Here is a 13,309-nt window from a genome sequence, read left to right as displayed (position 1 = left end):
TAGCTATGTTTGTTCGGTTCTTTTCCCTTCTCAAACTAAACTAATGTGCAATTTCTCCATGAACAGGTGATGGAGACCAAAAGCATGTTGTACCTTGTGACAGAATATGCCAAAAACGGAGAAATTTTCGGTAAGCAAGAGACTATCTTAATGTTATAGTACTAGATCATTTACTTCTGCAGATTGTTATTGCAATTAACTTCATCAGTTTTTATAAAATAAAAACACAGCCAACCCATGGAACTTGTCGCCTAGGGATGTTGTGAAAGGCAGAAGAAAACTGGCTGCAGAAAGAATTAAGTGCATGAAGGATCAGTCTATCAATGGCCCCATGCTCTGCATGTGCCATCTGCCAGAAGCTGGGTCTGGACAACTGGGGATGGATAGCTTGATAATTGCCTGTTCTGTTAGTTCCCTTTGAAGCATTGGGCTTTGTCCTCTTTTGGAAGACAGGATGCTGGGCTAGATGGACCAGTGGCCATATGTGGTTTGCCTGTTCTTCGTAAATTGAAGCCTCAGGGACACTTATGCTTTAAGACCCACATTTTCATTTATCTGCCAAGGAAAAGCTGTGAGACTAAATCTGTTTTCCTCATTTTATGAATTGAAGTACAGAAATATTTCTGAAGAAGGTAAATGCTTAACATGACGGTTAGCAAAATTCTGTTCAGGAAACATGATGTCCTTTAGGGAGAGTTGATTGGATCAACATTACTTTTTTAATATACATCGATTCCAAGATAGGAACCATTGTGATCATCAAGTTTGGCCCCCTCCCGTGCGCGCCCCCCCCCCCCCCGCCATACAACACAGGCTAAATTATTTCCCCTGAAATAATTCCGATGCCAGGTATTTTAGGAAGAACATCCAGTCTTGATTTTAGGAAGGTACAGTGATCAAGACTCTGCCACAGCTCTTGGTAAACTGTTCTAGTGGGTTAGTGATCCTCACTGTTAAACATTTACACCTTCTTTCCTTTCTGAATGTGCCTATTTTCAACTTGAAGCCATTAGATTTTGTTCTACCTTTCTCTGCTAAATTGAAGAGCCTACTGTAGTTGTTCCCCATTTTGGGTAGCCTGTAACCCAATCACCTTTTAACCTGTTACTAGAAGGCATGTTTTCTAAACCTTTAATCATATTTGTGACTCTTCTCTGAATCTGCTCCAATTTATCAATGTCACTCTTTTTAATTATGGGCGCCAGAACAGTTGTACCCGTGCCAGAGACTTAGTTATTATGAATTCTGTATGCCCTTAGAGTGTAGGCCATAATCTCATCTCATTTACAATGGTATAACTGAGTTGAAGACAAAGCAATCATATTTTCACCAGTCTAAAGGCGATCAGGATCTGGACTTAGGCTTGTGACATAAAATGCCAGTGTTCTTATTTCACAATAAACGGTGGCCCGAATCATATGTCAGATGAAGCTAAAACAACTTTGGATAGAAATTGGCTTTGTGCTATCTTATTTCTAGCCTTTTTCATTCATCAGACTTAACCTTTTTAGCATTATTTATATGGGGAGTGTGTATTCCCAGGTACCCAGAGTCAGTCTACAATGGGCATTTAAGTTCTGGTAACTTGAGCTAATGTAAATCTGACCTCGTTTCAGATTTTTGTCTGTGAGCACTGAAATTGCAGCAAGAACTGGATATTGATCATTAATTTAAATAAAATTGGGCATTTTGCTTTTGAGATACTTGAAAAAGGAGTTTCACTTCTCAAAACAAAAAAGCAGTAAAGGAGCACTTTAAAGACTAACAAGGTAATTTATTAGGTGAGCTTTTGTGCAGCAGACCCCAGCCATACCAGAACAGACCCAACACCCAAGGCACAGAGAACCAAAAATAGCAATCAAGGCTGACAAATCAGAGGGGGGGAAAAAACTATCAAGGTGAGCAAATCAGAGAGCAGAAAGGCGGGAGCCAAAAACTAGACCAAGCCAAATCTCACCTAATAAATTACTTTTAGTCTTGAGAGTGCTACTTTACTGCTTTGTTTTTTGTTTTGATAGTATATAGACTAGCACGGCTTTCTCTCTGTTACTAGTTTCACTTCTGTTGGTCTTGGAAGACTCTGATCATGAGGAAATGTTGAATAAAGAAGTTACCGCAAAGCATCTTTGAGTCCCAGGTGGTATTTGGTCCAAATGATGGCATCTTACCAGAAGAAACCTGTACATTTTCCTTTCCTTTTTAGTAATTTTAAAATTACTAACTAGTGAAAATAGTTGGCCTAGAAATTTGTATGTGTGCACTATACTTCCAGAAGCAAAGGACAATGGAACTTGTAGATGCTGGGACTTGATCCTTCTGGCTATATAGAAGAGAAGAATGGGTAAATAAATTGGAGTCCCCTCTCCATCAGATTGGCAACCGTGCTAAAAAAGGCCATGCGTTGTGCACCAGAAGTCAGAAGCTTGCTCTCTGGGAAGAGAAGCATTCCTCCCAAAGGGTGTTTAAATGGCTTTTTACTGTTTGTAGTTACCATGAAGGATTAGTTGGCATTTCACAAGACATCCCTGAGGTATTTGCTGTCCTTTTCCCCTATTGCCAATTATTGCAGCTTTCATACAGCTAGGAAAACGACTGTGTAGAGATTGGCCTTATGCTTTCATCTTGTTGTTTCTGTTCTGTTTTCCAGTCTGAAGAGTCTTGCTGTTGAAAACACATAATTTGCTCAGAGGTTCTGACCTAACAATTGGTTATGTAGAAGGCAGTGCTTCCGCTGGCTCCCCAGGCTGTTGTCACTGATGGGATCAGAAAGTAGTCCTGTTTGGTCAGAATCTTCCAGTGACCAGAATTCCTTGACACCAAATAAAACTGAGTGAGCAGCGAAGTTGAAGGTAGCTGTACGGAGCATTATGAGCAGTTCTCTCACAAGAGTATGTCTTAAATATACCACAAAAAAGCAATTTGGCTTTTGTGTGGAAGGACATTCCTGCAAAGTGTGCTTTCCACAATGGAAATAAAGAATCTCCATCATTTCATTAGGGTAAGATCTGAAGGAAGCTTTTTCTCATCTTGCAGACAGTTGACAACGTCCTCAGTAACAAATGAATTAATTGCCTAACAGAGGCCTGTATTTTTGTGTCTGAACATTTCCGAAAGAAGGTTGGCAGCTTCATTTTTAAATTACTTTTAGGAGATCTTTTTTCACAATACTGTAGACACTCACATTCCTGGATATGTTTGCCTCAGTTGTGTCTGTGCTCATATGGGGTGAGAAGCTCAGGAATCGTAGGGTGGTCTCTTAACAGTTTGGGACTTCAAGCAGTTAAGAGGCAGTTGGCAGATTCCAGGCCACTAACTAAATTACTGAGGGGTTGTGTTTCCGTATTATTGCTTCTTGATATACTCTATATTTGCAAGCCAAGTTAGTGCTTGTGGTTTGTACCTAAAAATGTGGGTTCTCTTGTTGTCAGTGGTGCTGTATTAGGTGGCTGGCACTGGAAACTGAAGATGAGTCTTCATCAGTCCACAGAACTTTTGACGATTGGCTGCCTATAACACACAAAGCAGAATTGGAGGCTCCAACAGAGAATAAAGGTTTACTTTCACTATTCCCATAGAGATTTGAGTTGGCTTGTTGGCTTGCTGATGAAGTGAGGTTGACTTCAGGCTTGTCTGCAGTTGAAATGTTACACTGGCACAGCAGTAGAAGCACTGTTGTGGCCCTTGAGGGCAGATTTTACTGTACAGGATGCTAATGGTTCTCCATTGTAGGATCCGCCGCCCCAAAAGGCGGTAGCTAGGTCTGTCGAGCTGGGGTTATGTACACCTGGAATTAAAACAATGTGTGAATTTTGCACATCTCTGAATGATGTAACTGGGTTGACCTAACTCTTTGGTGTAGACTTGTTATATTTTTTTCGAATCACCAAAGCTTTGGGCTGTCCTAAAATGACAGGAGGCTGAGAAGAGTAAGCAGAGAACTCATTGTGTATTGGGTGCTTAAGTCACTTCTGGCCATCTTGGGTTATAATGTAACACAGCTGTGCTTCCAAAGGTCTTTAGAGCAATCAGTCCACATACGTTACTCTGGGATATCAACATTTCAGTGTAATGAGGGTTTAGATCTGCCAGTCTGCAGGCATCAGAAAGAACCAGGGCTATTCCTGTGTAGCTAAGTGAAAGAGTCACCTTGTTTAGACTGTTTCTAGTATGTTATTGAAAGAGTGCTCCCAATCATCTTATAGGATTTAGCAGGTGGAGTTTAACCTTGCAGATTTTGGCATCCTTTTCTCTTGGGCTGTTGTTGGGAATATTTGAGTATAGGTTTAGTTACATTAGCAACAGGCAATTTTGTGGACACAATGGGTGCAGAAAGAGAACAGGATGAGAGTGAGAATTTGCCTTTTCTTCTGCAATAGCAGAATAGTGTGTGGTCTCAGTTGTGATGGGATACAATCAGTGTTCTCAGCATTTACATTGCGGATCTCGGAATGGGAGAAGATGCCTGAGATCAGCATGTTGGAAAAGGCAGAGCTAATATTCGTTCTTTGTGATTTGGAAATGTGGCATTTCTTTATCCTTCATCAACAATCTTTGGCTAATCATGTAGTATGAATCACGCTGTGCACCTTATCACAGAGGTAGCCGTGTTAGTCTGGATCTTCGTGAACAACACGAAAGCTTATGCTCCAATGTATCTGCTAGTCTGTAAGGTGCCACAGGTGGTCTTGTTGTTCTCTGTGCACCATGTCGTCTTGTAACTGGTGTGAGATTAATTCAGTGCCTAATGAACAGGGGAGAGAAAGGAGAGATTGAGGATTACCAAACTGAATGTGTAAAGTGGGCTCCCTGGGCCAATGGAAATGAACTAATGCACTTTAGATTAGGATTTCTGTATCTTCTTATTAAACTTTTTTTTTTATTTATTTTTTTTTAAAAGTGCTTGGTAATCTGGGGTGGCGTGCCAGTATATTTGAGGGGCTGGAGTTCATATCCTCCTTAGGGCACAACTGAAAATATATTTTGTGGGTTCTACCAGAGTCCCTATTAGAAACTGGTTCATATCATAAAACCAGTATACGTTTGGTATGGCTGACTGGCTTTTTCTGGAATAGCAAGAGGTAGAGCATGCGGCAGGTTAGGGTTTAAGTGGAAGGCTCAAAACTAATAAAACTATGTGGAAGGCTTAGAGTTGAATAATGAAGATGATGACTAGGGCAGCGAGTCAAGGCTGATGCACACGAGCAAAGCATAGAACTTGGCACAGCAGGATGGGCTGCAGACAATATTAGTGTTAGTCTGTTTTCTTTATGTGATATTTAATTTGTCCTCAGAGTTGTGCAAAACAATTTTCATAGTTTTCCATGCTTGCTTTATTTAACGTGAAAGAATACAGATGAAGAAACGGCTCATGTCCCCTTAGAGGTGTGGTGACTTAGTCTCCAAACTCCATTATGATCCTTGAAATAATTGGTTTTGGTAATACATCCTACTGGGTGACCATGTACTTACATGCCCCAGGAACTAGTTTTGTCCAAGTTGCATGCTTAAACCTATTTGATTTTCTTCAGCAATATTTAGTATCATGCAGCACAGATATGTTTGTGTCCATTGTCTTCAGCCCCCAGTTCTTACCACTGTCCTAACTGACTTATCAGAACACCTGCTGGTGTGATGGTTAGCGATCTCAAAATTGAACCCAACTATGTCATTTGGAGGTGTGAAAAATCCATAACCTGATGTAACTTCCATGTACACAGCAGTAGGGTGAATGAATGCGTTATTCCCTTGATCTGCATATTGCCTCTTGGGCAGGTGGATTAGTTCTATCAATTGGAGAAGTCCTTTGGTCGCTGTAGCCGTTTACACTGAAGCTATGTAACGTTTCAAGTATAGATACACTAGAGACTTGATTGTTTGTTTGTTGCCTTGCAACTTTTTGTCTCGTGTGTGCAAATTGGATGTAAAATGCTACCATTCTGATCTGGTAGCAAGATGGGGAAACAAGGGAGGCCCCAGAGTCCTGAAGCTGACCTTGGTTTCAGTCCTGCAATTGTATAAATGATCCCCAGGGTCATTTCTTGTTCTGTCCTATCCTAGCACTTAAGTACTGTTTGTGGGCACCATAGAATAGCAACTATCTGCTCTGAGGTTGTCAGTCTGATTGTTCAAGAACTCTGAAACAGTAACTGCTAGGACCGCCAAAATTGGTAAATGACTTGCTCTTATGATAACTTAATGCAGGGTGAGTGTCTGGTTGTGCCAGGAAAATGGAAAGAAGACCATCACCACACAGAAGGAACTGGCTGGGTGTGCCCATTCCCTTGTTTGGGACTCCTCAGCCCCAAGCTTCTCACTCTCAAAGTGCCCTTTAGGGAAGGTGGGCGGGGGCTGAAGTTGCCCCTGCCCCCCACCTTTCTGATTTATAAGAGAATATCACTGGCTGTTCCCCTTTGTCAGGGAGCGAAGGGAAAGTGCACAGTTTACTGCATTCCTTACTCTGGTTGAGGAGTGCAGGGGCAGGTGAGCCTATACCTGTCACAGATGGAGGTCAAGCACCTCTCCCTTGGCTTCTCGTTGGGTCCCAAGCTACTACAGTGATCGGAAGCTGGAGTAGCCCTTTGTTCTGGAGTAGCCTGCATACTGAACCTTGCAAGCCCTATCCCAGAGCAGTGATTTAAATGACGCATGTTCATTTTCATCTTATTTTCCACAAAACAAAAATTCATTGAGTTAAAGGCGTTGGGTAGATCTTATAGCATTAAATAACGGTCAGAGTTCTGAAAAAATAAGACATGAGACCTTACTGTGACATAACCAGCCAGCTAGCTTTGGGTCATTATGTCCTTAGCAACCTCTCTCCATACACATGTGCCTAGTGAGACCTGTTGTATCCAGAGTTGAGATCTCAGCCTTCAGCAAGTAGGCTATCGCATCATTACTGCCTGTCTCTGTGAGGAAGGCAGAAGTGAAGTTCACTCCATTAGCAACAGACTGAACCTTTCTCCAAAATAAATCAACCATAAGAGTCCCGTTTTTTCCTTTTTTTATTTACCAAGTCCAGCTACAGAGAGGAAACATACAGCATACAACACTGATTAGTTCTTTAAATGCTTCGCTTTTGAGAGCTATATCAGGACATGACACTGTTTATTTACAGTACAGTGTGCTGCAGCTCAAAGAATGGCTGAAAGGTGCCGTCTCTTGGCTCCCAGGTGAACAGTGAGTTGTCCTGGCAGGAGTGCGTTTGTCTAGCCTGGTCAGTTGTCTCTAAATTCTTAGGAGAGTTTGAGAATCAGAAAAGAGGAATCACATGAAATTGATTTTGCCTTTTCATTAAAATGAAGTATGTTTATGCCATTTACAACTCTCCATTAACATAGGCTGGTTTGTTTATAGGATCCTGTAATCTCCAAAATGTTTCTGAGAACAACATAGGACAGTGTTTCCCAATTTTTTATTTGGCCACAGAATCTTCTAAACTTCAAAGAATTTTACAGAACCCCTTTCGCAAACTCTGCCCCCCTTGACACCTCCCCCTCAAAACTTCCCCCCCCAATCTCCAGGCTTTATCCACCTCAGCCCCCAAATCTGCCCTCACATTCTCAGGATGTACCTCAGCCCCATACCGGCCCCTGAGACTAACCCATCCATGACTCTGGCTTCGGGAGCCCACACCGAGCGACCCCATGCACCCAGCAGGAGGAAGGCTGGTGTGGAGGTGTTCTGCTAACGGAGATGAGCCAAGCCATGCCCACCAAAGGGGCATAGTCGCTTGGATGTCCGGGCCAGTGAGGGGTTCTCTGCAGCACCCTGCCCTGCCGCAGCTGAAATAATGGAACTAAATTCAGTAGGTTTAATGGCCCAATCCCTCCTGCCGGCTGTTAAATTTGAGTTGTGCTGTTTCAGTGGCAGCAGGGCAGGAAGCTGTGTAGGTGTCAGCTATTGTAATGGAAGTTCCGAACTGTCAGGGTGGTCCAACGCTGGAATAAATTGCCTGGAGAGGTTGTGGAATCTCTGTCTCTGGAGATGGTTAAGAACAGGTTAGATAAATGCCTGTGAGGGGTGGTCTAGACAGAACTTGGTCCTGCTGTGAGGGCAAGAGAGTGGACTCAATGACCTCTCAAGGTCCCTTCCAGTCCTAGTATTCTATGATTCTAGTTGATATTTTATCAAAACAAAAAAGCAGTCATGGAGCACTTTAACGGTGAACAAAATAATTGATTAGGTGATGAGGTTTAATGGGACAGATGCACTTCACATCTCATCTGTCCCATGAAAGCTCATCATCTAATTATTTTGGTAGTCTTTGAAGTGCTACATGACTGCTTCTGTTTTTGTTTATACGTGTTATTTTTTTCTTCAGCTTTTTTTTCTGAATGATTATTCCTCAGGTGGTGCTGAGGCCTTTTGTTAGGGGAAGGGATTTTTTTCATTGTTAATTGGAATTTCTGTGTGGAAATACTTTTTGAAATTTAACTTTTGAGGGAAATTGGACAGGGGTCAGAGAAGCAGCTAATCACAAAAACACATTGAGAATTCAAATGAGGAAACAAGTTCCTTGCTATTAAGTCTGCAGGTTGCCAGACACTGAAAAATCCACGATAGTGATCATTACTTTCTAAGGACCAAAAAAGTCTCATACCAAAAACTTCTGTTTGTTTCAGTACCATAGGGTCTTGACACATGACTTTGGCTTCCAGGCACTACTTCACAACAGATTAATAAAATTGAAGGAAGAAAGAGAAGAAGTTTACGGTATTGTTTAAGATCATTCACAAATACAAGAGAAATTAGATAGAGTGAAGAGAAAATATTAAAAATAACTTCAGATCTAGAAAATGCTTGCTCGCTCCAGTTCGTTGGTTGAATTGTTCTCATATGTTCTGAATGGAAGGGAATATTAACTAAGGACATTTTTGGCTTTGATGTTAACGTCATGTCTTTTATGCTCAATACCTGGATATTTGCAAAACAAAAAGCAGTCAAGTAGTACTTTAAAGACTAGCAAAATGGTTTATTAGGTGAGCTTTTGTGGGACAGACCCACTTCTTCAGACCATAGCCAGACCAGAACAGACTCGATATTTAAGGCACAGAGAACCAAAAACAGTAAGCAAGGAGGACAAATCAGAAAAAGATAATCAAGGTGAGCAAATCAGAGAGTGGAGGGGTGGGGCGGAGGTCAAGAATTAGACTGAGCCAATGTTTTGACAGTGTATAGACTAGCACGGCTTCCTTTCTGTTACTATTGGACATTTGCAGTCTTTCTATTCTCTTTCAGTTAAAATAACACAGTTGGGGATGGTCAGGGCAGCTTTGAGGAAACAACTTTCGTCAGTTGACGAACACCAGCAAGAAAAATTTCACCCAGAAGCAATAAGAATGAAGCTGAACAGTGATTGTTGAAAATCTTCATGATTACAGAATGGCGGGGGCAGAGGCTGAATGACTTCACTATTTTGTTAGCTTAGCAGTTTTGGGTTTGACTGACACAGAACTCTCAAATTTATGATGTCCATTCCAGTTTTCTGGGCTGTACTCTTTTTTTTCACCTTTAAATCTTTATCATTAGATGACATGTCAGTGCCGGGGTGTCATGTGTTACATAAGAGCAAAGAGAGAGAGACCCAAGGCTATTTATGCAAAAATCATTGGAGAAATTCAGTTTGGAATCTTTCAGATGAAAGCTTTTCCATCTTCTTACTGAGTGTTTGTTTGGCTTCTGTTAAACTTCCTTCTAGCCAAATAACGTGAAATTAATCTTGCGTTTTCATGCTCTTGGATTATACACTGGAACACATAGTGGGGTGCTCTTTCGATGCTCAGAATCCATAGCGTTGTGCAGGCTTCTGTCATTTAGCCAGGTCCACCACTTGGTCCAAAATAAACATTGTCCCTTTGTAGTCCTGTCTTAAGCTTACTTGTCTTGCTTGTCAGCACCTAAACCAAGATTGACTGCCTCTTTCAGATGAGAACGGATTCCTTCAAAACTTTCTACTATGGAATTAATATCAAAAGCAACTTTTGATCATTTTTATTTGCAAATCAGGTTGTGTTGAAGATTCTTTTAATTCTAAATCTTGAATGAGAGAGGATAAACTGCACAGAAAATGCTTGCCCTTGTTACGGACTGATAGCTTGTGAGTGTGGCCTTGTTAATTGTTTATCGATATTTCAAATTATCAGCATGAATGTCCACTGGGTGCCTCTTGTTGGGATGCTTGGCAACTGAACCGAAACAGTGTTGTGTAGTATTGTACATTCTTCTTCGAGTGTCCCCGTGGGTGCTCCACAATAGGTGTCGGACTTGCCCGGCGCCGCAGATCAGATCTTCCAAGCAGTTTCTGCTGGACCGTGCATGCGCCGGCACGCGCCGCTCCCTTGCGCGCTCCTGGCCATGTGCGCGATCCGGTCCCTGCCAGTTCCTCTTAACCGCCGTGAGCTGCAGACAGAATCCGAACTAGGCTAAGGCCAAGTAGCGTATTCAATGACTTTAACTGTTTTTCTTTAAAGTTTTTCAAGTACTTAGGCTACTGCAAGTTAGCCGGTTGTTATTTTTGCAAAAAAAAACAAAAAAAAAAACAAAAGCAACAAACAAACTACAAGCGGGACAGCTTCAATCCAGTCCCAGTAACAAGCGCCGGAGGCCAGGAGCATAGGGCCATCAGCCCTCCTGCTGCGGCAGGCCATCGGAAGGGGAAAACAGCACAGAGAAGGTGCTAAGTACCCGTTTAACAACTGAAAGACTCACCAACAATGTCCTCTTCAGGATTTAAAAAATGTGAGTCCTGCCGAGAGGCGATGCCAGCGTCCGATGGGCACAGTCTATGCATAAGGTGCCTTGGGGAGTCCCATGTTGCACAGAAATGCTCCTTCTGTGCTAAACTAACAGCCAGAGCAAGGAGAGACAGGGAGATGCGGCTTAAAATGCTGCTTTTTGATAAGGCCCTCCAGCCAGACGTGCTGGAGCGGCCGCAGCAGGAGGGACCCTCCGGGGCCCATAAAAGGAAAGCTGCCTCCCTCACCCCATCAGCACAAAAACAGAGGAAAGCCTCCCCAGCCCGATCCCTGCCGGCAGCAACAGCGAGCGGGACGGGAGGAGCGAGCAGCTCCCAGCCGCAGCAACAGCTGATCGGCGGCGGCACGGAGAGCCACGTGGAAGCGGCTCAGCCTCCGATAATCAGCCAGCCGCCCCGCACCGCAGGCAGGGCGGCAGCTAAACAAGCGCCGGTACCGGCGGCACCGCAGGCAGCGGCACCGACCCCCGGGGAACCGGCGGTGCAGAGCGCGCAGGCACGCAGCCTGCAGGCACCAAAGGACACCGCACGTGCGGCACCGCCTTCGAGCATGCCTAGCACGGTGCGGACGGGGCCGGGATCCCCTGTGCGTCAGGGGGCGGAGTTACCTCCTCCAGGGAGGGGGAAGGCTGCACACAAGAGGAGGCATTGCAGCCCCTCTCCGGACAGGCTGTGGAGTTGCTTTCTCACAGCCCTCCGCTTATGTTGCAGACTCCAACCAGAAGGCAGGGGTCCCCCCTAGCCTACCCGGAGCCCCCCTCTCCATTTTTGCAACCAGCCTCACCCTGGCTGGGACCACCTTCACCCTTCCTGGGGTTTGAACCGCTGGACTATTATGCAAAATCGCTCTCTCCAGTGTCTCGATGATCTCCCTCCCCCAGACGCAGAGGGTATGCACCAAGGGAGTGGTCTAGGTCACCTTCCCAAGAACAGTGCCTATACTGCCATGGTCGCCCCTACCACGGGGGGCATAGACACCATCGGCAATCTACTAGGGAAAGATCCCCACAGACGATCTCGTACCCCCGAGGGCAATTGCGACCGGGGACAGAGACTCAAGCATCTCAGGGGGGACTGATTATGGAACCCCGAGATTTTACCTCGCAAACCTCTAGCGAGAGGGTGTACCATCACCAGCAGGAACCGGAAGGGTCCAGAGAGATGTACCCCAGCTGTTCCTCGCTCTCCTCCCCGGACGAGGCTACGGCCCCGGGGGACGTCCATCCTCCGGACGATCTCAAACAGTTTCAAGAGCTGTTTAAGAGGGTGGCCTTCACGCAAGGCATCCAGACAGCAGAGGTGCAAGAGAAACACCATAAGCTCCTCAAAAATTTGAGACCTCCGGCCTCCTCCAGAGTAGCAATACCGCTTCATGAAGCGATCTTAAGAGTCCGCCACTACGATATGGCAGACCCCTGCGACTATTCCGCCTGTCCAAAAGAGAGCGGATAAGAAATACTTCGTGCCGGCGAAGGGCATGGAGTTCCTGTTCAGCCACCCACAGCCAAATTCCTTGGTGGTGGAGCCGTCGCAACAAAGATCAAAGACATCTCAATTCAGGACAGGGGGAACAGACAAAGATGCCAAGAAGCTAGAGCTGTTCGGCAGAAAGGTCTACTCCTCCTCCACTTTAACGCAGCGCACTTAGCGAACCATAATTTCGACAACTATTCCAGGTTAACCTCCCTCATGCACTTGCTTCCAGAGGACAAAAAGCCGGTGCTCAAGGCCATAGTGCAAGAAGGCTACGCGGCCTCGAGGACGGGAGTTCAGATCGCCCTGGACGTTGCGGACACAGCAGCACGTTCCACAGCAACGGCAGTGGTGATGCGAAGGGAGTCCTGGCTCCAGACTTCGGGTATACCGAGGGATCTGCAGGCGAAGATAGTTGACCTTCCCTTCGACTCGCAGAAGCTGTTTGCTGAATCAACTGACTCGGTCCTTCATTCCAGTAAAGATTCAAGAGCCACACTCAGGACCCTGGGGATTTACACCCCTCCATACACAAAGAAAAGGTACTACCCTCAACAAAGACGGTACCAGTACCAGCAACAGCGCCCCCAGTACCACAGGGGTTACGAGCAAGGGCGACATCAACAGCACCAGCAGTACAGAACTCCCAGGCGACGTTCACAACAGAGCCGTGCGTCCTCGGGGCGGGGCCAAAGGTCACAAGTTTGACATACAGATCCAGGGCTGCGCCATCACTACCATCGCACAAGGTCATCCGAAGCGACTATTCCACCATCGCCTCCGACCATTCTACGACCAGTGGCAAAGGATCACCACAGACAAATGGGTGCTGGAGATCATAGCCACGGGGTACGCCATCCCCTTCCAGTCGCTCCCACCGTCACGACCTCCACCCAAGCCCCACCTCCAGGAGGCCTCCCGTGTAGCGAGGCTCAGGCAGGAGGTGGACCATCTCATGCTCATAGGGGCAGTGGAAGGAGTGCCGGAGCAACTGCAAGGGAAAGGGTTCTACTCCAGGTACTTCCTCACGGAGAAAAAGACAGGAGGCTGGAGGCCCATCTTAGACCTTCGCGGCCTCAA

General features: G+C 45.1%; 1 protein-coding gene across 1 annotated transcript in view; it reads left to right on the top strand.

The window, feature by feature from the left end:
* The window catches only part of SIK2 (salt inducible kinase 2), a 97,168-nt gene that overhangs the window by 15,892 nt on the left and 67,967 nt on the right, over nucleotides 1–13,309 (top strand). The window contains exon 3 of the mRNA XM_074976756.1: nucleotides 67–130. Coding sequence (XP_074832857.1) covers nucleotides 67–130 — 64 coding nt within the window. The remainder of the gene's footprint in view (nucleotides 1–66; nucleotides 131–13,309) is intronic.

This window comes from Carettochelys insculpta, chromosome 25 (assembly GCF_033958435.1).
Source record: "Carettochelys insculpta isolate YL-2023 chromosome 25, ASM3395843v1, whole genome shotgun sequence".
Taxonomy (NCBI): Eukaryota; Metazoa; Chordata; order Testudines; family Carettochelyidae; genus Carettochelys; species Carettochelys insculpta.
The sequence above is the reverse complement of the archived record's forward strand: the minus strand, read 5'-3'. Positions and strand labels throughout refer to the sequence as shown.